The sequence below is a fragment of the Monopterus albus genome, unplaced genomic scaffold, assembly GCF_001952655.1.
Source record: "Monopterus albus unplaced genomic scaffold, M_albus_1.0 scaffold203.1, whole genome shotgun sequence".
In the NCBI taxonomy this organism is placed as follows: Eukaryota; Metazoa; Chordata; class Actinopteri; order Synbranchiformes; family Synbranchidae; genus Monopterus; species Monopterus albus.
In genome coordinates, this window is record NW_018128083.1 from 761,833 (window position 1) to 784,071 (window position 22,239).

At 41.0% G+C, this 22,239-nt stretch overlaps 1 protein-coding gene across 2 annotated transcripts in view; it reads right to left on the reverse strand.

The window, feature by feature from the left end:
* LOC109970601 (constitutive coactivator of PPAR-gamma-like protein 1 homolog) overlaps window positions 1-14,797 on the reverse strand; it is a 21,371-nt gene extending 6,574 nt beyond the window's left edge. Inside the window, exons 1-16 of one of the 2 annotated variants that reach the window (XM_020618280.1) lie at window positions 13,966-14,797; window positions 12,654-12,900; window positions 12,481-12,563; window positions 10,680-10,808; window positions 9,714-9,804; window positions 8,607-8,695; window positions 8,262-8,512; window positions 6,403-6,496; window positions 6,095-6,316; window positions 5,255-5,426; window positions 3,738-3,987; window positions 3,427-3,541; window positions 2,572-2,781; window positions 1,740-1,932; window positions 1,392-1,521; window positions 447-543 (exon numbers count right to left, since the gene is read on the reverse strand). In XM_020618280.1, the coding sequence (XP_020473936.1) occupies window positions 447-543; window positions 1,392-1,521; window positions 1,740-1,932; window positions 2,572-2,781; window positions 3,427-3,541; window positions 3,738-3,987; window positions 5,255-5,426; window positions 6,095-6,316; window positions 6,403-6,496; window positions 8,262-8,512; window positions 8,607-8,695; window positions 9,714-9,804; window positions 10,680-10,808; window positions 12,481-12,563; window positions 12,654-12,900; window positions 13,966-14,439 (2,847 nt within the window). In that variant the 5' untranslated portion in view covers window positions 14,440-14,797. Of the gene's footprint in view, window positions 1-446; window positions 544-1,391; window positions 1,531-1,739; window positions 1,933-2,571; window positions 2,782-3,426; window positions 3,542-3,737; window positions 3,988-5,254; window positions 5,427-6,094; window positions 6,317-6,402; window positions 6,497-8,261; window positions 8,513-8,606; window positions 8,696-9,713; window positions 9,805-10,679; window positions 10,809-12,480; window positions 12,564-12,653; window positions 12,901-13,965 lie in introns of both variants that reach the window. The other variant, XM_020618279.1, reaches the window with a different exon arrangement.
* Between the last annotated feature and the right edge of the window lie 7,442 nt (window positions 14,798-22,239).

Sequence of the window (22,239 nt, forward strand, 5' to 3'; positions counted from 1 at the left end):
ATTCCTGCTATTTATACTGGCCATTAAAAAATGCAGTGATAGTTACCAAATAGACATTTCATACTATAAAGGCTACCTGTGTAAGACAACCACATGATTTATTTGACTCAAGCAACTGAAGTGTCACATTAGCTACAAAGTCTTGAACTCATTTTTGCTCAGAACGTAGTTTTCTTCAGGGCAAGTATGAACCAGAGCAATAATTATAAAAAGCAAATTCTGCTTCAAAGTGCATATGGTCATTTGTTTTAAGACAGATGTGGAAAAACTGCGAAGCTATCCAATGATGTGTGGAAGTAAGTAGATTTTAGGATGGATCGTTCTGCTTCTGCATTTTAATGAGATTTATTCACATGAAAGTGAAAGAAAACATACACTCCCAGTAACTAAGTAGAACTGCAAGTACTGATCATTCTAGCTGTGAACAATGACTCATCACTGCTTACCAGGTACGCTGCCTGACTCTTGAAGGCTCGCGTGTGATACCTGCCTCCTCGACCAAATGTCCTTATGACAGGTGTGGAAATCACTCCTCTTGGACGACTATAGAAGACAGAACAAAGTCCACATGGTTTTAAATTATAGAAACAACTGATGCTAAAGGACACCAGACATACAGTCCTCTATCTGGTGTCCGTGCAAATTCTCAGTCATCCAGGTCGTAGTATGCTGAAAAAAATTAGAAGAAAGCATCTGGACGTAGTTTTAGATACTAGACATTTCACCTCTCATCCAATAGGCTTCATCAGTTCTGTCTGACTGGTGGGGAGCAGGAGGGCCTTGAAGTGGGCCTTCACCAAGGCAAGGAAGAGGCCCAGGACCAACAGGGAGAAACCAGAAACAAGAGGGGATAACACTGTCATCCCTTATGTGGCTGGGTTATCAGAGAAGCTGAAAGGGATTTTTCACAACCACGATATCCCAGTCAACTTTGAGCCAGAGAACACCCTGCGGTAAAGACAGGTCCATCCGAAGGACAAAACACAGAGTGATGTGGTGTATGCAATTAAATGTAGTCAGGAGTGTAACGACCTGTACATTGGGGAAACAAAACAGCTGCTGCACAAGCGCATGGTCCAACACAGGAGGGCCAACCTCCATGAACCAGAGTCAGCAGTCCACCTCCACCTGAAGGACAAAGGGCATGTCCTCTAACTCAGCCGTTAGAGGACAGTGTTGTCCACCAAAGGACTGGAACCCCAACGACTCAGTTGTTAGGGGACATTGTTGGCCGTCGAAGGACTGAAACACCACCCAGTGGGATAAATACCTCCTGCTCACCACCAGTCAGAACTGATGAAGTCTCATGGATGAGAGGTGAAATGTCTTCTACCTAAAACTATGTCCAGATGCTTTCTTCTAAGTTATTTCAGTCCCCTATCTGATCTTACCCTCTGTTTGGTCCACCTATTGACACCACCTGAACAGGGAAGCCTCCTCTTCCTCTGCTGCGTCGACTTCCAGCCCACTGCCCCACCACAGTACCAGCAATCTCCAGCTTCCCTCCTTGTGATGAGATTCCTTCAAGTCCTCAAAGGAAGAGGAAAAGGAAGTGGTGTTAAAGTGTGAACTTGAGTGTTCAACTGATTTACCTTGGTGTCTGCTCTGGCAATAACAGGGTGTGGTTTTAGGCAGGTTCACCAGAAACTTGGCCAATGTATAAAAATCCTTTAAGTCTGAGAATTTTAAAAACAAATACAAAAGCTAGATGGCCTTTTACCATTCATGGCTTCACTTACCAGGCATCCCCCTACCTCTCCCCTGAGGAGGCATCAACGGTGGAGGGAGGTAGAAGGAACCGGTGGGGGGGTAGAAAGACATCCCATGAGGAGATGGAGGCGGGGGGAAGAGAGGAGGATGAGGTGGACGAGTGAAGCCGAGACCTTCCAAGATACTCTGACGCATCTTCTCTACCTTGGCAACCAGTTCAGGCTGAAGACAAAAAAATGAATCAAAACCAGTGCAGACTGGTTCATTAGGTCAGCTGCTGTGAAGTCTGATATACTGTATTCTATTATGGAGCCTTGTGACACTCAAACCTGTTGACATGTGAAAGCTAACTACTGGTGAAAAGATACATTTTTGACCTTAGCTATAGAGCACATCCATGTCTGTGCTTTTGTACCGTTTTCTGTTTCACTACTGATGACTGATAAATACGCCATTTCTATCTTTGAAAGAATAAAAGATAAATGGACACTGGCTAAATTAACACTATTGTTAAATAGCCTTTTGTGCAAACTGTAAAACAAACTGATGTATGCTTCAAACAAGATGCTCATCAGATGGTCTGACAGCGACTGACACCCTGTGCATTTGACAATTTGTATAACTTTTTGAAACAGACAACACAATATGGCTACTTTATGCAACAACTGGTCAGATACACAAAAGCATTTGAATCTCTCTATCAAGCTGGTTTTTCCCCATTCCTTACAGAACTCCTTCAGTCGCTTCTGTGCAACAGCACAAAATGTATCTGAGGAAAGTGTACACTATTATTTCCATAAGATGTCTCTAGGCTACTGTAGGATGCAGCCAGGAGGAGGCTGTTATGGAAGGTGGAGCTACCTGACCATCACAGAGGTCAATGAGCTGGGCCTTCTCCCTGCTGGCCCTGATGAGTTTACTCTGAAGCAGCTTGCCATCAAAGTACATCCATGGACAGCAGTGCTCCCAGGGAATGGGCTGTCCGCAAGCGTCATTGGCAAACAGAGCCATGTCCACTCCGCTCATGAACAAGGCTGCCAGCTGGACTCCTCGAGGGTCCAGGTTGTCAATCTGTGGGAGAGAAACCGAGACTTTTTATGAAAAGAAAAGACAAGTATGAGCATGTTCTCCTAACAACTCCCCCTGAAGTTAATGAAGTGCAAAGCAAAGCACAGAGCAAGCTTAAGCAGCCCTCTGACTCTCAGCTGGCAATACAGCAGTGGACAACCTAACCCAGCCAACACACAAAGCCAGCAGACACAACCTACATGTTCTGACACAGGGAAGAGCAGACAGGCTGAACAGAGCTACACGCAGACAGATACAAGGACCAAAGCACATAGCTCATGTGGATGGTTCACATTAACAAAGGTCAACTGAGAATGCCTCTGGGATGTGAGACATGGAGTTGAGAAACCATCCACACATCGACAGGAGAACACCTTAAAGCTCTACAAATAGATGTTGTAGTGCAAAGCTTCAGGAACATACTCAAACAAAACCTTCTTGTGTCCAAGCATGTTGCTGTGTCTGCAGCATATGAGGAGTGTCCAGAGAAGCCAAACAACAGAAGTCCAACAAGCAGAGGTTGGCCAATACTCTCATCACTCTGCACGTGCAAGTACATACAAAGCACCTGAGCGACTGACAGCCATTCATTCATGTGTTGTGTGTGCTTCTCAGACACTCCTCCTATAACAAACACTACAAAATCACCTTCAGTTCCTGCAGCTGGTCAGGCTCATAAAGTTTAGGAGAAAGTGCTTGGGCTAGGAAAGCGTCAAGTTCGTTACGACGCAAAATTCTTAATCCTGGCCAATGTAACATAAACCTGAAGCAAAACACAGAAGGTTAACAGCGTTACAAACACCTGGAACTGATCAGCACTGTTGTAATGACTCCTCACTCCCTTGGTTCAATTCACACTGGACTCTCTTCTTACAGAGAAAGTGAATGATACAGACTGTGTACATATTGCATCTGTGCCCTAAAGCCACAGTTCATCTAGGTCTTAGCAGTCAACTTACCGCAGCACACAGCAGAGCACCAAGAAGGGTGTGGGGACGTTGGTAGGGTTTAGCATAGCAGGAGTGTCGGAGCGCATGCAGGCCAGGAACGCCCTCATCCTGCGGTTTTTGTCCTCAACAGCCTTTCCCAGCCACAGCTTCTTCAGATTGGGACAGGTCCACTCCCTGAAGGGCAGAGCCTCCACCAGCTCTGGAGTGTGGGGAGCCTTGCCTTTGTAGGCGGCCCATTCTTTGACCATGACATTGGTAACTGGTGGACAAAAAGAAAAAAGGGATTTAAAGAGATCAGTTTGTCTTTATCAAGTGTCTCATGATCACTCCTGGGAGCCACATTTAAAATTTATCATGGACTGAAAACAATACTATCTCAGATTTGCTCTTGAAAGTTGATGGTTATTTACTTATTACTTAGAAGCACAGCTGGACTAATAAACTGGCCACTGGCATGACACTGTTATTGGATTAAGCTCACAAATATCAATATTTGTTTCAAAACTTCACCATTAGTCACACTATAGGTAGAGTCCTTCTGCACTTCACTTAATGTGATGTTGCTGTTTAACAACAGTGAGAGCAACTAAGCAAACATGTTTTCAGCGGTACAGTAATGCGGTTTCTCTAACAGCTACAATTTGGAGTGTTAAACAGTGATAGGATTCATAACAGAAAATAGTACTGTAGGCTTTGTATACTGGGCAAGTAAACTACTGATTTATCCAATATATCCGCAAAAACATTATGCTTAAATGCAGTAGTCTCATAACATTATCTAATCTCCATCTGCTCCAACTGGCCATGTATGTTTAAAGACAAAGAATTTGACAGTGACTCTCAATGTGCTTTTGTAAGGCAATGAGAAAATAAAAATAGGAAAATGTATGCAATCAAATAAGAAACATAGTAGAAAATAATAATAGGGGGAAAAAAAAAGATTAATTTGGTACACAATGCAACACTGAACATTTGACAGTTGTAGTAGCATGGAACAATGTATGCATTTGCATACTGGAAACGCTGAATGTTTCTATTTTTTCACAAAAAACTCCACTGGGTACCTCTAAAATGAACATCTGGAATTTTTCATGGGGAAAAGGTTGAAATTGAGAGGAATGAAATTTTATTCGGTTCAAATAAAGGTTTGTGGTCTGCTCATTAGGGGACCACTGATTTGTGCAACATATCTGAGACACTGTATGAACAAAGCTATTTAAGCTGCACAAACTGTAGTTTGTGGCAAGGTGGTTCCAGCAGACTGTATTTGTTCTTCTCTACATCCTGCCTGCACAAAGTCAGCCACAATAATGATTTTGATAGTTTTAGAATAAGCACAGCATAATCAATATCCATCCATCTTCCCATGGCATGTGCACACACTGCATGTCTCATCCTGAATGACATCTCCTGGTGACTTGCTTGGGGAATTTTCAGCCAGAGACGCTAGACAGATACAGGCCGATAAACATCAGTGCGTGATGGGACCCAGTGACATAAAGGAGCTTTCTAATCACCACACTCACATTCAGGGAGGCAGTTCTTCCTCATGGCGAGTCTCTCAGCCTTCTTCCTGGCTTCTGCTAGGCTGAAGAGTACTCCGTAAACATACTGACGGATAGGACGAAACAGCTGCACTGCTGAAGGCAGATCTTTGTTAGCTTCATCTTCAATGGTGACAGAAAGTTTAATCTCTCCCTGCAAAGACACACTGTTACCTCAGTGCTGCACAATGACTCCAGTGATTCACTAAAGGTATTTTGTCTAGACATTTGAATGCCTGTGTTTTCTTGAAATCTACTATTTCTTTTGTTATACAGTGGTCCCTCGCTATAACGCGGTTCACCTTTTGCGGCCTCGCAGTTTCGTGGATTTTTTTTGTGTGCAATTTTGCATGCTTTTTGCATGCCATGTCTCCTGTACAGTACAGAAATTAAATTCGTTAGTTCTAAAATCCATCATTATTATTTATAGGAAAACGTTTATACAGTATTTTTTATTTATTTATATTTTATATTTATTATTTTTCTATGAAGGTTTGAACTTTGAGAATGTTTAAACAAGAGAGAAAAGTGTGAAAATGTTAATGCCTGTCTGAGAAAAGTGTATAAAGTGTGTAGTGAGGGGTTTTACAGCCTTAAAACATCTATAATAATTGTAAAAAATAAAGCTGACTACTTCACGGATTTCGCCTATTGCGGGTTATTTTTAGAATGTAACTCCCACGATTAACGAGGGACCACTGTATTTTCATGAGCAAGGCTAAAAAACAAAGAAAGAAAAAAAACAGGATACAACATCTGAGCTACAAGCAGCTTCAAACCAAACATAATCAGCATCAGCCTACATGACCCAGACCCACCGACCTTGCTAAGAAGATGGTAGATATAGGGATACATAAGGCCCTTCTTGTGTCTGTGCTCTGCCACCCGCAGGACCTCAGGGGCCACGGCGGGGAGAGGCGGGATGGTGATGTCCATGTGGTTCCTGGTGGGCATGGAGAGAAGTGAGGGGATCTGGGCAATCATGTTGTGGAGACCAGCAGCCTGCAACCCAGAGCTCACAGCAGAGGTCTTGCAGAGGTCCGCCTGATGACACATGACACGTCCACTTTATTAACCTGGTGAGATTTCTCATCATGTTCATTGTGTGGTATTCCTGATGGTGAGCTTACTTTTGATTGCTCTCCCAGGTTTCCCTCTGATGTGCTTTCACAGTGAGGAGCATGTCCATTTTTCTCCCATCCTTCCTTATGGTCACTAACATGACTGAAAAACATTGCATACATATGAATCACATAGCAGCAAAAATATAAACAATTGATCATCTGGCTGGCAGAGTATAATAGAAATGATGCTGACTATTTACACTGCGACATATGAAATATCAATATTATTTGCTTGCAGAAACATGCAACAGATATTTGACATTAGCAGAAAGTCTCCTAGGGAGCAAGTACTCCAAGAAAAAGAACTGCAGATGTAGTGCGGCAACAGTTGTTTTCACAATCAATTAATCTGCCAGCTATTTTCTTGTTTGATCATTTAATGGAATAAACTCTCCAAACAGTGAACAGTACATCAGTTTTTACAAATGTATTGAAATGCCTATTTTACCTAAAACCTAAAAATATTCACTATAAAATTGTCAGAAAAAAAAACAGTTAATTAATGAATCAACTATTGAAAACAAGACTAAGAGTCAAGAGTAGCCTGGCATCTAGAGGGAAACAAGACCCATGCCAGGCTGTGATTAACTCTACGTAACACTGTTCACATTCACATCCTGCTATGTACATGTCCCTTCATGTCTGTGGGTGTATTCTCTTGCTGCACAACAAATTGCTCCTTGGGTGCCAAATAAAGCTGAGCTTGAACAGCTGTGCTACTAACTTCATGAGGCTGTACTTAGGCACGGTGATGTTTAGCAGATAATGTTCAGCATGACCACATTCTTAGTTTATTCTTTTAGCATGCTAGCATATGTAAATGTGGAGAGGAAAAAAAAACTACAGACTTGTTGGGTCATTAGTTTTGCAGGTATTTGGTCATAAGCCAAACTGTTGAATAAGCTAAAAAAGTCAGGGGATCACCAATTCATCCTGAGGAGACATGAATGTCTGTAGCAAATGTCATGGCGATTCATCAAATGGTTGTAGAGACATTTTGCCAAGATGCCTTCACTGATAGCTAGACTAGCTTATTAATGTTCATACTACAAAAGCCAATTACAGCTGCCTGAGGCTGATGGGTGGATGCTGCTTTCTATGTTCATCCCCAGTGCAGTTCACATTGAATCACTGTGTGGCTGCTGTGCAGCTCCAAATATGTTCCAAATCCAACACAGTTCTGAGCTGGGCATCTTTGTGCAGAGTATAAACCCTTTTGGTGATAAAAGCACTTAAGTCTCGGCAAAACCAATGTTGCTGTACTGCTGTTGTGACTTTAATTCAACTAAATAACAGGTGAACTCTTAATGAGCACAGTGATATTCCTGCTATCAGCTGATCACTCTTCTATATCAACCACAGCACAAACTAAAGCCAAGGTTCTCTAAACAGTAGGAGCCAAATAATGAGCAGTGCATAAGAGCATTTTTGCATTTGCTGCAGGTGGTGCTCATGACCTTGCAACCATTTCTACAAATTGTTTTTAAAACCTACTTTCATGCCCAAAATTTAAAAGAAGTTTTAGAACAAAATACTAACAAAGCTTATTTAGGAAACAAGCAACCATCTCCTAATAAACTGTAACTGTAAACTTATTCCAGTAACAGCAGGGGAATTACGTTGTCACTATTAAGGATGGTGATTACAAACAGGGCGAAACTAATGTAATGAAGCAGAATATGTGCTCTGAAAGCATGGCAAAACATTGGTCTTCACTGTGGACAAACGACCCAAGAGAATGAGAAAAGGCCCGGCTGTGGGACAATGTACATGACAGACTGATGATCTCTAGAAGTGTGAGAAGAGAAACGAGCTTCTCTATGAATGGAGACAGTAATAGACAGAACCAGTAGTGCTGAACTCACTTGGCAGTTGAGCCCAAGCTCTCGTCATTCTCAGAAGAAGAGGATGTGGAGGAGGCGTTGAAGAAAGGAGTCTCTGTGTGGCTAGGGCTGTCAGCCAGGCCCCGGCTAATGGGAGAGGACCTCTCATACAGCGGTGTGTGCTTCCCTTCATGAGGAATGTTGCTGAAGCTGTTCTGCACTGGGAGCCCTTTCTCCCCTGTGTCCAGAGCCAGACTGTGCTCCACCACAGGCTCTGGGTACAAGTGCTTGGCCTGAAGACAGAGAAGGAAAATCTTACGTCAATCTCACAAAGCTGAGCCACCTACAGTACTTCACGCTTGTACTCGGTGTGTTCGGCAGTCTTACGATTGGTTTTGCCGGCAGTGGCACCTGTGGAATGTTCAGCATTTCTGGAGATGACACTGCAGCAGGCACACCCAGGTCTTTTGGTCTGACTGTGACAAAAAAAGACAAAAAGCTTCAGCATGCAGACTGAAGAGGCTGGACCTGGCCAACAGAGCTGGAACTAAAGGGCTTTTCATGCTTTCTGCATACCCTTGTGCAGACATGGACAAACTTGCATTCCTATTCATATAGTTCTTCAAGCACTGTGGTATATGCACAGTCAGGACTTTTTGTTTTGCAGACAGTCTGCACAGACACAAATTTCTGGTCTGTACAAAGATGTCTGCACATAGTCTACATGGACCCGGGAAGATGATGACATTTGTGTCACTGGACCATAGTGGACACATGGAAAGCATGAAGTGGCCTAAAACACAGAGGTGTTAGCTACAGCTGTGGTTCAGGTTTAAAGTGGCTATAGCCGATGTATTATCATCACACTGAGAGAGGGATCTCTGGTAGTGAGGAACCTACAGAATGATCAGCTTTATTGAGTGTTATAGTGAGTCCAGTTTATCGTTTAGTGGTTGGGCCGAGTTATTCGCTGTTTTGGTTCATTCTCACTGTTCTCACAGGGTCTTTTCGGCCATGGCAGGGCAGCAGTTTTCAGTGGGCTAAGTAAAAACCCACTGTACACTCCCTGAACTGCTCTGATCATTGTATCGTACATTTAACAGACAATATGAATTTTCAGACCAGTCAATAAGAGTTTTTGTTTTCCAGGCTTGCTGCCACAGACCAAGAGACACTGAGAAGTTGACAGGCTACATCCAGACCACAGCAGCAGTAGGAACACAGCGTAAGGCATTTTCATTTCTCAGTTTCTCCTCTCACTGCAGAGAAGACTGATGACTGATTTGTATGAGCGCCTAGCAGTCTCAGAGCAATCACAAGGAACACACTGTACAGTCACTTTAATCCACATCTGATACTCACACAGAGATCAGTTCTAAATCAAACCCTGCTTCTTTTCAGTACCATTGATCTATCAAAAAAATCACACCAGATATTTTCAAGGCAGCCTTCACGCATCACAGTGATAAAATGATCAGATAGACAGAAACCCACCTAACTGTGGAGGGCAGTACGGGGGTTTGCTGGCCTGTGAGTAGTACTCCACAGCCTTCTTGAAGCGGATGACTTTGTCATCAGTGCAAGACTGAAAGAAAAATATTAAAGCACATATCACACTGTGCACAAGCTGAGAGCAGACTGATGTCTACAGAAGAAAATACTTAAGGCAAAGGTGTCGTTAGTTATGGACTGGATTTACTATTTCACTCTTTAGCTTATAAAACACTTCCTACTTTTCAGTCCATAGCAAAATGGTAGAATCTAGATAACTGTCTTTCAAGCAATGTTTGCCAAGTCTAAACAATGTCAGAATGACAAAGGAAACCCAAATATATACCCTTTTCTCTTCAGTTTATGTTAATTCAGCTATGATTCTTCTGTTCCAGTGCACACTACCTGCATATACTGGACATGTGTTTTTTGTTAGGATGCCATTTTCCTCACTGAGAAAACAAATGCACAGATTTTATAGGTGGTTATAAAATTCAAATGAGAAAAGGAAATTGTGATTCTGGTAATAATCCATGATTATACATTATACAGCAGGATTAAGCCACATATTCAGTTTTTCCTCTTTTCAGAGCAGCACATTTATGGCTCATTATTCTTGTTTCAGGCTTGTGGCAATAGTTTCACTTCCACAATACAACTAAGTCACCAAAATTGTTGCACAGAAGGAAAAACTGAAAAACCTCTGTTTAAAGCTGGTGTTTTTGTTGCATCTGTATCTTATACCAAACTGAATGTTACAAACATTATGAAGCCTGGATATGCTACAAACCCCACATAAACAACAGGTTTTACAAAAGAGAAAAATGTAACCTGTTTGGATTCTAAAAGTGTCATCAAAAACAATTTGCAACATATCCATCATCTTGAGTAGATGACAGTGACTGTCCAGTTCTGAATAATGAGCCACTCCTATGTTGATGTATCAGTCCAGCTCTATATTCCTCCCACCTGTGAATACTTGAAAATGTCCTTGGCAATGACCTCCAGTTCAGTGATGTCTGGAATGTTGCGGACGTAATCAGCCACAACCTTGATTACTACATCACAAGGTGGGAGCACAAGCTGGTGGGCACGCACCTGAGGAACAACAACATAATGAAGATTTGAGGAGACCATCAATTACAGATTTTTTACATTACTGTGTACAGTAAGGACTTGTTGCCATTTAAAATGCTACAATACCCATGAGCCTCACCCATTGCAATGGACAACAAGCCAATTAGAGGTGCAAACTAGAGTTGTAGGGAATTCAAAACACTTCATTGTAGGAGGAGATAACTGTTCACCATGGTCACCGAATTAATCCAAAATTAATTCAGAATCCAAAATGTTATTCATTTATACTGCACATTATAGTTTTCTCAGCACTTCAAAGTCACAGTGAAAGCGTAGTTAGTATCTCTGTATCTAGTAATGTGAAGTATTTCTAAGAGGTGTCTGAATAAAATTGTTAAGATTTGACTGAAGCAAAATTAGTGAATACGCCCTCCTTCTCTCAATCACACTAATGAGGTAATGATTTAGAGAACAACCAGTAACCTTTGGAATTAAGTTGTTTAAAGCACAGACAATAACATCATGGATTGTTAATCCGCTCATTAACCAGCAACACATCACATGCGGCGACACATTGTCTCAAACAGTCAAAACAAACAGGTACTATGCTCTTGGGGAATCCAGCATTGATGAGCTGATCATTCACCACTGTGGGGGCTTCACAGCTGCTTATAGGTTAGACCCAGTCAGGTAAAACAGTGAGTCCCTGTACAAGAACATTCCTGGACATGCAGTAACCTCAGGCCCTGTAATTTTCTCCACATCCTCTGGTCACAGTGCAGCAGCAGGAGGGAAAATATATCCACAAATCCAGGCACAGTCAAAAAATTCCGCTTTTACAGGGGTTTCTTAATTACCCACTTTGTTTAGAGTGTTATAAATCTCTTTTCATTGGTACATATACAGTTGTTTACCCATCTATGGAGGAGAAATTCAAATTAATTAATGCCATTGGGTTTGGTGTGTGGACACTTTCGACAACAGCAGCAGCAGGAGGAGTTTGCGTTCACAAACTATCCTCTCATTTTCAGAAAGCGACACTCTGATTTTATCACTCTGAAATAATTACAGACTATTTGGAGTTATGAGGGGTTCAAACTAATCAACATTAAATCATTAAACATTAATAACAGATTTTAATATTCAAACAGCAATGCTTGCACAAATACAAATCCATAAGCATTTACATGTTGTCTATGATGCACACCAATTTTGCTCGAGTCTGATTTACTCTGTAAATGTGCAGGACTAGCAGTTCATCTGCCATTGTGATGGAAGCCACACCAGCATGTGCTGCATTTCCTGTGCATATGTAATGTATCATGTGTCAGATGTCACGTTAAACATGTCTTCTTCTGGGATGACAACAGCCATCTTAAAAGAAGGGTGACATTCTGCCAGCTTTGCTTAGTTTAGTGCAAATAAGTAAAGACAACATACAGAAGAGTCAACCTAATGGCATAATTTAACTGCTCCTTTCAAAACTATTTTCATATTCTGTTGAGAAACTGAATGCCAACAGTGAGTGTCTGAGAAACAGCTTGATACAGCAGGCTCAAGTACTCAGATCCACTGCAGGAACAATACCGTGACTAGTGACAACAGTACTCAGTGTATCACAGTATATGCTGACTGTTACTACAATGCCGTAACAGTCCTGTGATTGTAAGAAAACAAAAAACAAACCGTTTACCTTCAAAGATGCTAATGGATGCTCTGGACCAAGTAAGCTCCAGTGAAAAGCAGCCAAGTCTTCATCAGGCAGTATGTGGTTTCCTGAAAAACACATTAAAGCGTAGTTGCTTTAGTCTGCCTCATCTGAACTATCAGTTTCATTTATACTGTGTCCAGAAGAGCCAGGCCAACCTAAAAGTGATGCAAAAATGACAAAACGATGTGGGTGGAGGTCAAGCTGCCGAGCCACTTCATGCATCAGGTACTGGTTGGTGGTGAGGCTTTTGCTGTTGCGGCTCAGTTTGAGGGCATGGGCACTGTAGTAGTATGGGATGTTGCACAGAGCATAGTCCGAGTCATACGCCACCAGGCCATGGAAGCCGTTCTCCTTGCATAAGGCTATCACTTCCAGGTGGTGGTCCGTGATGCTCTGGACAACCTGAGAGGGGGCCAAGACAATAATTAGGCTTTCTCAGAAACAGGATGACCAGACACAGTTTTGATGGACTGAGTAAAAAGCCTTACACTGCTGACTGGATAGTCAAATAAGGGGACACCCAATAATCCACGTAATTAAAATGTTATCCAGAATGTGTCACAAGAACTGCTCTCGAAACACCGACTTTTTTATATTAGACAACATGATGAGGGTTTGTGATATTTTCTTTAAATAATTTTTGTAACATCACTTGCAATGAGAAGCATAGAGTTCCATTTTTGCCTCCTGAGTTGACAGCCTGCCTTAAACTAATAAATGTAACTGACAGCAGAAACAAACAATTTAAATTAAATTGACAGAAAAACTTCCATCCACACCACTGGGACCCCAATACAAGTACAGCAGATCAGTGCATTCCTCATTCCTGCATGCAATTTGTGCTAAAAGTGTGAACAAGTCATTGCCCTATAAACCAAATCAAATGGGTGGTAGCAGCTCTGCAATGCTGCTACCAGAGGAGAAGAAAGCTACTTGCAAAATAAACTGTATCTTTACTAATTTTGCACTGCTAAGTATACTATAGAGGTTCACCTGAAATATGGATACATTTCTGCAGTATAACTACTTGGGTCATATTTGAGACTTACTAAATCAATCACTGCTGACTCTCTGTCAAGTGGACAAATCAGCTCACTCTACTGTTTGTATGTTGGTGACTTCTGTTGTCAGCTTCTCATTTTTGTCCTCTTGGACTCTTCTGTCGGTACCTCACTAGGTTTTGCTCTGCTGGGACACCTGGACTTTTATCAATAATGGAACCCCATCACAGTATTCATACTTTGAGGTCATGTCACAAAATCAAAGTGAGTAAAATGCATGCCACTGACACCAGGAGCACACTGATTAAGTTGGCAGCGTATGGAAGCAGCTTTTACAGTGGGTGAAGCTGGCAGTGTTGGCGCGGTGGCCAGCTAGCTGGCTAACCACGGAGCCTGCTAATGTCTGTTAGTGGCAGTCCAGAACGGCTGTGCTCAACGGGCACTGCCAGGACGAGTGTTCACTCACCCCCACGCGGAACCTGAGAAGCGCCAGTCGAATGCAGTGGGCCATGCACACGGGAGGAAGGAACCAGACTTTTGGTGGCGGGGTGCCCTTATTCTGAACATGGCTGATGATCTGCTGGGCAGTCTGCCTCTCGTTCACCTGCCGCTTGACCCACTCGTGAAGGCGGCCTTTCTCCAGGGCGCCATTGAAGCACACCATGAGCTCAATATTGCCGTTGAAGCAGGCCCTGGAGAGGGCGGCCAGGTAGCCCAGCATGTGGTTCCACTGGCCCCCGCTGACCCAGTCGGTGTAAAAGCCTCCGTAGAGCCGGTGAAGACAGTTCTCGGCGTCAACCAGCAGTCTCAGCGGACTCTGAGGGGATCTCTGCCGTCCACCTCCAACCATACTCCCCCTGGCCAGCTTCTGTAGCTCCACCGGCACCACGGCGCTGGGGCAATGCTTTTCAATGTACTCTTGGAAACCTTGGACACCCATGTTGAGCTTCTGTTATACAGACGGTAAACTTAAAGAGGACAGTAAAAAAAAAAAAACCCGAAATGCCAAAGGAAAATAAACCGACGAAGGATGCAGTGCACCTCTGCCTCTTCCAGTGCCTGACAACCAGTTGGTACCTGTGGGATATTGCAGGAGTTTGAATAATTTTTTAAATAAACGAAAAAAGACTGCTATTTAGGCATCGCTAATTTTGGTAAGTTGTGGCTTTTGGTTCATGGCTGCTAGCTGCCATGTGTCGGTTCACGGAGCCATGTCTGAGGTTGTGAATCTGTCCGGCGTGAGAGAGAGCGAGACAGGAAGACATGACGGAATGACGCACACAAACGTACACGGGTATATGAGTGAAGCAAGAGGGTTCATTGTTGCCTCCTTTGTAGTTAAAGGCAAACGCCATGCAAACACACCGCTCTCATAGTAAAAAGCAATAGTTTAGTTATCCAGGTAAGAATAAATCAACGCTGTCATTAGTGCCAGTGGATATGGATGTCAAAAAAGTAACCGTGTGATGTTTGTCTGCGAACCGAATCTCGTAGATATACATCTTTGACAGAATCTCGCTAACAACCTTAGCTAGATAAACAGTGAACACAACGGCTAACCGTGTTCACAATAGGAAAGCCCGTAAACATGAACAATGGCCAAGTATAATGCATGCAGCAAAGAAAAAGCCGACAAAAAATCAATGTAGGAGAAATATAGGGGCACCTTGGGGCTGACTTAAAAATTATTTTTGAATCCAGTGACAAGCCATTGCATCGAGCAGAATTAGGGTTGTCGAGGCTGAGAACTATCTTGACAAGTGTGGCTCTTTGGGTCTGAGGGTTTCCTCTCCTGATTTGTGCTGAGGTCACCATTAAAAAAAACAGTGAGCAGGTTTCCCCAAATATTAAGTTCCAATTGAATTTAAAGTCACCTACCATCAGACCTAAAAATAACTTATTAGGATTTTAGAGAGCACCGGGTTACACAAGATAATATAAGGTGAACTGAGTGGGGTTATTTTGGTGTGGTAATAGGTACCAAACACTCCAGTCTGGAAGGTGGCCTTAATGCACCTAAAGCTGTTTGCCAACCCTCATTAAAACAGAAGAAGAAGAAGAAGAAGAAGATGACGACCTAAAATGAGTCATTCTGCATATTTCAAAAAGTTCACCATAGTCAGGAAAAAGAATAAGTGCTACCAATAGACTGCCAGTGTTGGGAAGGTTACTTATGAAATGTAATATGCTACAGATTACTAGTTATCCTATTAAAAATTGAATAAGTAATGTCACTATTTTAATCGCTTAAAATAATGTAATCTATTACTTGTAATTACTTTTTGATTACTTTCCTAATAAGTGTTTTAAACTGGGCAATAAAGCTGAAATGTCCTAAAATACACATTTAACCCAGGCAGTGTAAAGCTCACAACAGAATTCTACTGTAAAACATTTATTTAAGGTTCTTCAGCCTGTAGCCAACTGAACGGAAACCAAGAAAAACCCTTTTCTGATTTCAGAAGAAAATATTGTTGAATTTCGAGCATTGAAAAGGTTTTTGGTTTTTTTGTTCGTTTGTTTGTTTTTGTCCACCATCTGTCTGCCTTGGCATTGTTGGCTGGTCACAGCCAGGTATAGAAGACTCAGGTTGGTTAGAGCAATGTACAATGATTTGATAGAGGAGAGTTGGTGCTAAGCCAAAGAAGAGAACAAATCAAAAGCGATGTTCAAAATTATAAGAGCATGCTAAATGAATGTAGCCTGTCTAGACAGCTCCTTGTTAGCCATCCTACCTATGATGTTGTTGCACTTAAATTTAAGTTTAAACATGCCAAAAGAAGGCGTTCTGTACGGTGAAAAGATGCAAAAAATGAATGTTATATAAACATACAAGCATTTTACCAAAAAGAATATATTCAGATATAACCCCTTTGTAATAACATCATTTTTATAGTAACTGTATTTTAATTACACATTAAAATTATTACACATGAATGAATAATTACACATGACACAGAGCAACCTACCTTCAAATGAGTGTCCAACCTCCTAAATTTGTATAATTTATACAAAATACAATTAATCTGAAAACATTTCTGACCCTCAGATTGTAACATAATTTCTTCCATCACAACCCAGTCACATGTCCCTGTGGCTTTTCAAATCATGTACTGAAATGAATACATGTGAATACATGCCCTCTGATGCTACAGTATATTTGACACTTCTCCCCTATACAGTTCTCTTTGTACATTGTTGCATATCATAATAAAATTACATCAAGTTGACATCAATATTAAAATAATAAAATGACAATATTAAATATTAAAAAGACACTTGGTCAGTACTTGATTATGCAGTACATTACAGCCAGACCAGCAAAGGCTCCATTTGTTTTACTCTTTACCTTGGGTGTTGTCATGCTTTGCTACCTTTATCGAAGCATTCCTTTTATATTTTTATTCCTGACTCAGCATAGTCTCTTTCTGTCCTGTGTTATTTAAGTCCGCTTGATTCTCCAAAGATCAGTCATCTGTGTTATTCATGCTAGCAGCAGATCTTCTTTCTATTGTGTCTGCCCACATTATGAAGATAACAGGTACAGTCTGATTTCTCACTTCAGTGGGTCCCGCACCTACAACACTCATATGGTGTGTGTATGTGTTTGTGTCTATACATTATAAGAAATGAGCAGTTGAGAATGTCTCAAGCAGAAGAGAAAAGATAAACAGGAAATACTGATAATAAATGAAAGCAACAAAGCATATTTGTCTTTAATTCATGTCTGTATCCTCAGAACAACTTGTGTTGGAGAAAACTGTATGGGTTATTGTGGGTGATTTGTGTGTGTGTGTATCTGGCACCTTCTCCCACAGTGGTGGCACCATAGATGCAGTTAAAGATCTCCTCCAAGTTGGGTGACATCACCACTAAACCTTTGATCCCTCTCTCCAGCTCCACTAGGGATGGACTAACACACAAACATACACAGATACAGCAACAGTTTAGTCATGTTTACTCCTTTTATTGCAGGTGTTTAGTAGTCACTGCTTTCTAGTCTGACCTATTAGAATAACTGTGCACTCTGCAGTGTGTGCATTTTATGAACCAACACAGTGCTGTTAATTAAGCTGCTGAGTTGTGGATGCCAGGACACTTATATAAAGTTAGGTTTTCTTGACAGTTTGTTATGGTACCACCTGTTGCTGATTTGATGTTGGTGCAGCACATTTCCTTTAGATTTCTGCATTGCAATCAGTTACACTTTAGTGACTGGTTTAATCACCCCTGTCTGACCACCCCATTAGCACAAGACACAATGTTGGTAAATCATCTTGAAACTGTTTGACCAAACCTCATAAATTATTCAACCAAATTGTCTGTAAATTGACACACACAATTCATTTTATTTAACAGGTAAATGTCTTCCCAAGCCAATACAAACACACTGAAATGGTATTTGTGTATCTTTATAGTGTTATGTACAGTAAATACTGTACCTGCATGATCCAAATCACCCTAAAACTGACTTTCATTTGTTTACTTTTCATTTAATGTTTCCATATTCACCATTTAAAATGCTACACAGCCTTGCCGGTGCAAGATTAAAAATTGTAAAACCCCTGTGTAATTTATAAATATTTAGTAATGACGAATTGCAAATCATGTTTTAATTAACATTTTTGGAAAAAAAGAGCTCACTCAGATGTGTGCTCTTTCCTCCACCCCATGTTATTTCCCATGTAGTCATCCTGTTTACTTTATCTGTGTAAACCATCAGTCATCTATCAATGTAAAGCCCTCTTCCCTTGAGACTTGCACTGGTGAGGACCAGACAAAATGTCCTCACTCTGTATCAAAAACATTTTTTTTGGTCCTCACTATGTAGCAAGTAGAAGAACACACACACACACACACACACAGACAGAGAGAGAGAGTCCATACATGATGGTGTCCATCAGAGAGTTATATCTCTGGACCACATTAAGTAGTGAAGAGTTGTCCTGGAGGAGGGATGAGGTACCCTCATAATCAATCAGTGCTGGGATCTTCCCACAAACATCTGCCAACTGCTCTAATACCTAAAAGCACCGTGTAAAGAAGTGGCCTGAACTTTGTCTTGGACTAACAGAAGAGGATGAAATCCTAATAGCAACAAAAATACTGAGTTCTGGAGGTCCCCCTTGAGACTGCTCCTAAACTGTTACAATGCTGCACTCTGGATAAAGAACTACATTACATATTCCTAGATCTCTAGCTACTTACAGTACTGACTGTCTGCCAGTGTTGTGTAACTATATGGAGGCCTCAGCATTGCTTGTTCTGAATATAGTCTGGTCAGCCTGAAACATGAGAGGCTGTAAATGGAACTGACACTGCCGACATGTCAAATACACCTCTGTCACAAACTCTTCATGGTACATTATCAAGGTTGTTACACACTTTTTAAAATCAAATTTAAGATTTTTAGGACCTAAAGAAAGGGCCATCTCCACAGAAGAACAAAGGAACATCAGCATAGGTGTGTCATGTGTAACAATTTTTCATTCAAATAAAATGATAAAATATCAAACACAGACATGATTGTGAAGCCCATATATGCATAATACATGGGATAATGTATTATGCTATATCTGCTTTAAAGCAAAAGCTTATTTACATGACAATAGAAAAATCTATAGGTGTGACAACAGAATCATTTACATTATAATAGTGAACAGCATGTGCAGCGTATGGTTTTTAATGCAACAGTTCTACAGAAAATCCTCCTTCATGATAGTTATAATGTTCAGTTTTTGTTGAAACTTTTCTATGTTTCTATGTAAAATGATTGGTTGGAAATGACAGTTAATGGACAGGATTTGTGCAAGTATTCTTGTCAGTCTTCATCAAGGCCAAAATGTCTGTTTCTTAGGTTGTAATAATCGGACTATCCACTTGGTGGTGCTGCCAACCTTCCTTGAACTCATTGCAACTAAAAGTCATGTTGCCAGACAACTACAACATGACTTTGTTTATTGAAACTTAATAAATTAGCAGTGTGCATTTGAGTTTATAGCATTTAGACAGGTAAATACAGTGTTCTACAACAATAAGATATGGCAGAATATACAGTATGTGTGTGTATTAAATGTCTCACTTGAAGAAGGGCTGGTTGATGGAAGCGTCACAGAAGTAGTCACTGATGTATGTGGTTAGAAGGTGTCTATCCCAGTCATCTGTGACATGGCCTCCATAGCTGACCCCAGCAATGAGGTACCTCAGTGCATCACAGGGAATCTGCTCATAGTCATCAAGAGGGTCACCAAGAAAACGATCGTTACAAACTAAAGGTAAAGACAGACTAGAGAGAAGGACATTTTAACTATGGGGATAAGCAGGTTTAAGTCTCCTGCATTTGAACAAGATTATCATTATCCATTAGTTTAATTGGCCTTTACTCTGACAGGTTATATAATGGCCTTTCTGTTTGACTTAAGTTTATGTTTGTAGTTGAGTGAGGATTACTAAGATAGAAAACATCAGCTTTACATATATTTCACTCACTACCACCATTATCCAAGATACAACAACAATCATGATCATCTTCACCCTCTCATTTAGTAGACTCCACCACCAGCATCATCACTAGACTGGACAATACTCTGGTCTTTGTGTTTTTGTTCTCTTCTTTCCAATAACTCTCACTGATGAGGCCCTGACCTCAAAATCAGCATCACTGAAGCCATAGACAATGTTCCAGCCCAGCTGTAGAAACTTCTTCCTTTCCATCAGAATGCCCGTGAAAAAAGCAGAAGGAGAAGAGCAGCTTCCTGAAGAAGACCGGTTTTGAGCAGCAGTTGAACTGAACTTCTGTCACCAGCTGGTGTAGACATTTCATGTTGGAACACCTGCATTCAATCAGCAGTTGAAAATGTTAAACTCAGTCTTCTTGGAATACAAATTACAATTTGAAATAGAAAAAAGACCATGAGCCTTCTAAACAATGCGAGCTTCATTTATGGACTGTTTGTAAAACAACTTCTAGGGGCTTTCCTGACAAAAGAACACTGTCTGATTTAAAAGATTAAACATGGACTGTTGTAGTATAAAGATGAGATATGATGATCAGCTGATTGTTCTCTTACTACATTTGCTGATGTCATTACTACCTGATTCTATATGATAACTAATAGGGTTTTATTTACATGAATAGGTACAAATCTAGTGGTAATCGTGTTTCCATTTTATGTGATATAATCTAATCACTGGGGAAAGGTACAGCTGGTGCTTAAACTGCCTGCTTTTGTGATGCTAGGAGGTTGTTAAGTTACTTACCAAACAATTCGAGGCTCTTCATAAAGTTGCTAGAAAATATTTAAATGGGGGTAAGGCACTTCTCTATGAAGTACTTGTTGCTTAGGTACTAATATCTGACTAAGAGTAGAGCTAGGTGGTTGCTTGTTGCAGCTGTAGAAGTAATGTTGTAGATTATTTGTTACTAAGACTAGAATTTTCCATTTTTTGGGCTGCTTATAGCAAATGTTACTACTACTTCGCTAAAAGCTGGTATTAATAATAATACTACTGTTACTAATATTAATAAAAATATTTCTCCACTCTTTTATTCACATTTCTCCTGTAATTTCTCACCTGCCTATGGACTAGAGAGACAAAAGCACCTATGCATGTAATACAGAAATAGTCGCTAGTTGTGCAATATAAACACCGAAAATATGACTTTTCTTCCCAGAAGCAATGCTGATCACCAGAGTCCTTCTGTTCTTCTGGATGCGCCTTATGCACCACAATTCCCAGCAGTTGGGCTTTCAGTCCCTGCATGAACACACAATCCCACCCACGTACAATTTAAGGCAATGTCACCCAGGGTTCCCACTCGTTTCAAGAAATAATTTTTAGGACATTTTCAATGATGTAAAGCTGTGATGTCATATGGGGATGACATCCTAGGCATGTCACACAAGGCATGTCTCCTCTTGTGGAAAAAAGAAGCAGACCTTAGGGCAGTACTGACAGGTGATCCAGCTGTCGAGTGGTCCTTAGTAAATGATAATCACTATTAATGTTATGTGCCGTTCGCACCCGTCAGTGACCCATCTTCATTGTTTCATATCTCATAAATCTACATCTTTTCCTCCTCTTTATACGTTCTCAGCTGTACATAGCAAAGATAAAAACACAAGGGACATGTACAATCTGTACATGTGCAATGCTCTTTAGGTGCAGAATCTCTGCAAGAGAAAATTTTGAATTACTGTTTTCAAGTCACAGCCTCTGCCAGCTAGTCAAATTTACAGGAATGGGACAGATGGGAGGTCACTGTGACCTTGACTTTTGACCACCAAAATGTAACCAGTTCATCCTTGAGTCCAAGTGGACACTTCTGCCAAATTTAAACAAATTCCCACAAGGAGTTCCTGAGGTATAACGTTGATGAGAATGGGCCGGATGGATGGACAACCTGACAACATAATGCCTCTGGCCATGGCTACCACGGGCATGGAGACATAAAAAGCCAAAAAGCCATTCTTATGCATTCAATTATAGTAAAAATACAAAATACAGTAGAATGAAAATATGTGAAATAAAGCCAAGCAAAGTAATTAAAGTTAAGTAATGGTTATTCACCACTGTAATACATTTTTAAAGAGCATTAATAAATGCGTAATTACGAGTAAGTAATGCTTACAGTATACAGCAGGGGTGGGCAAGTCAGGTCCTGGAGAGCTACCGCCGTGCATGTTCTCCAACTATTCATGCCCTACCCGCTGCTGAATACCTGGATTATCTGCCTTTA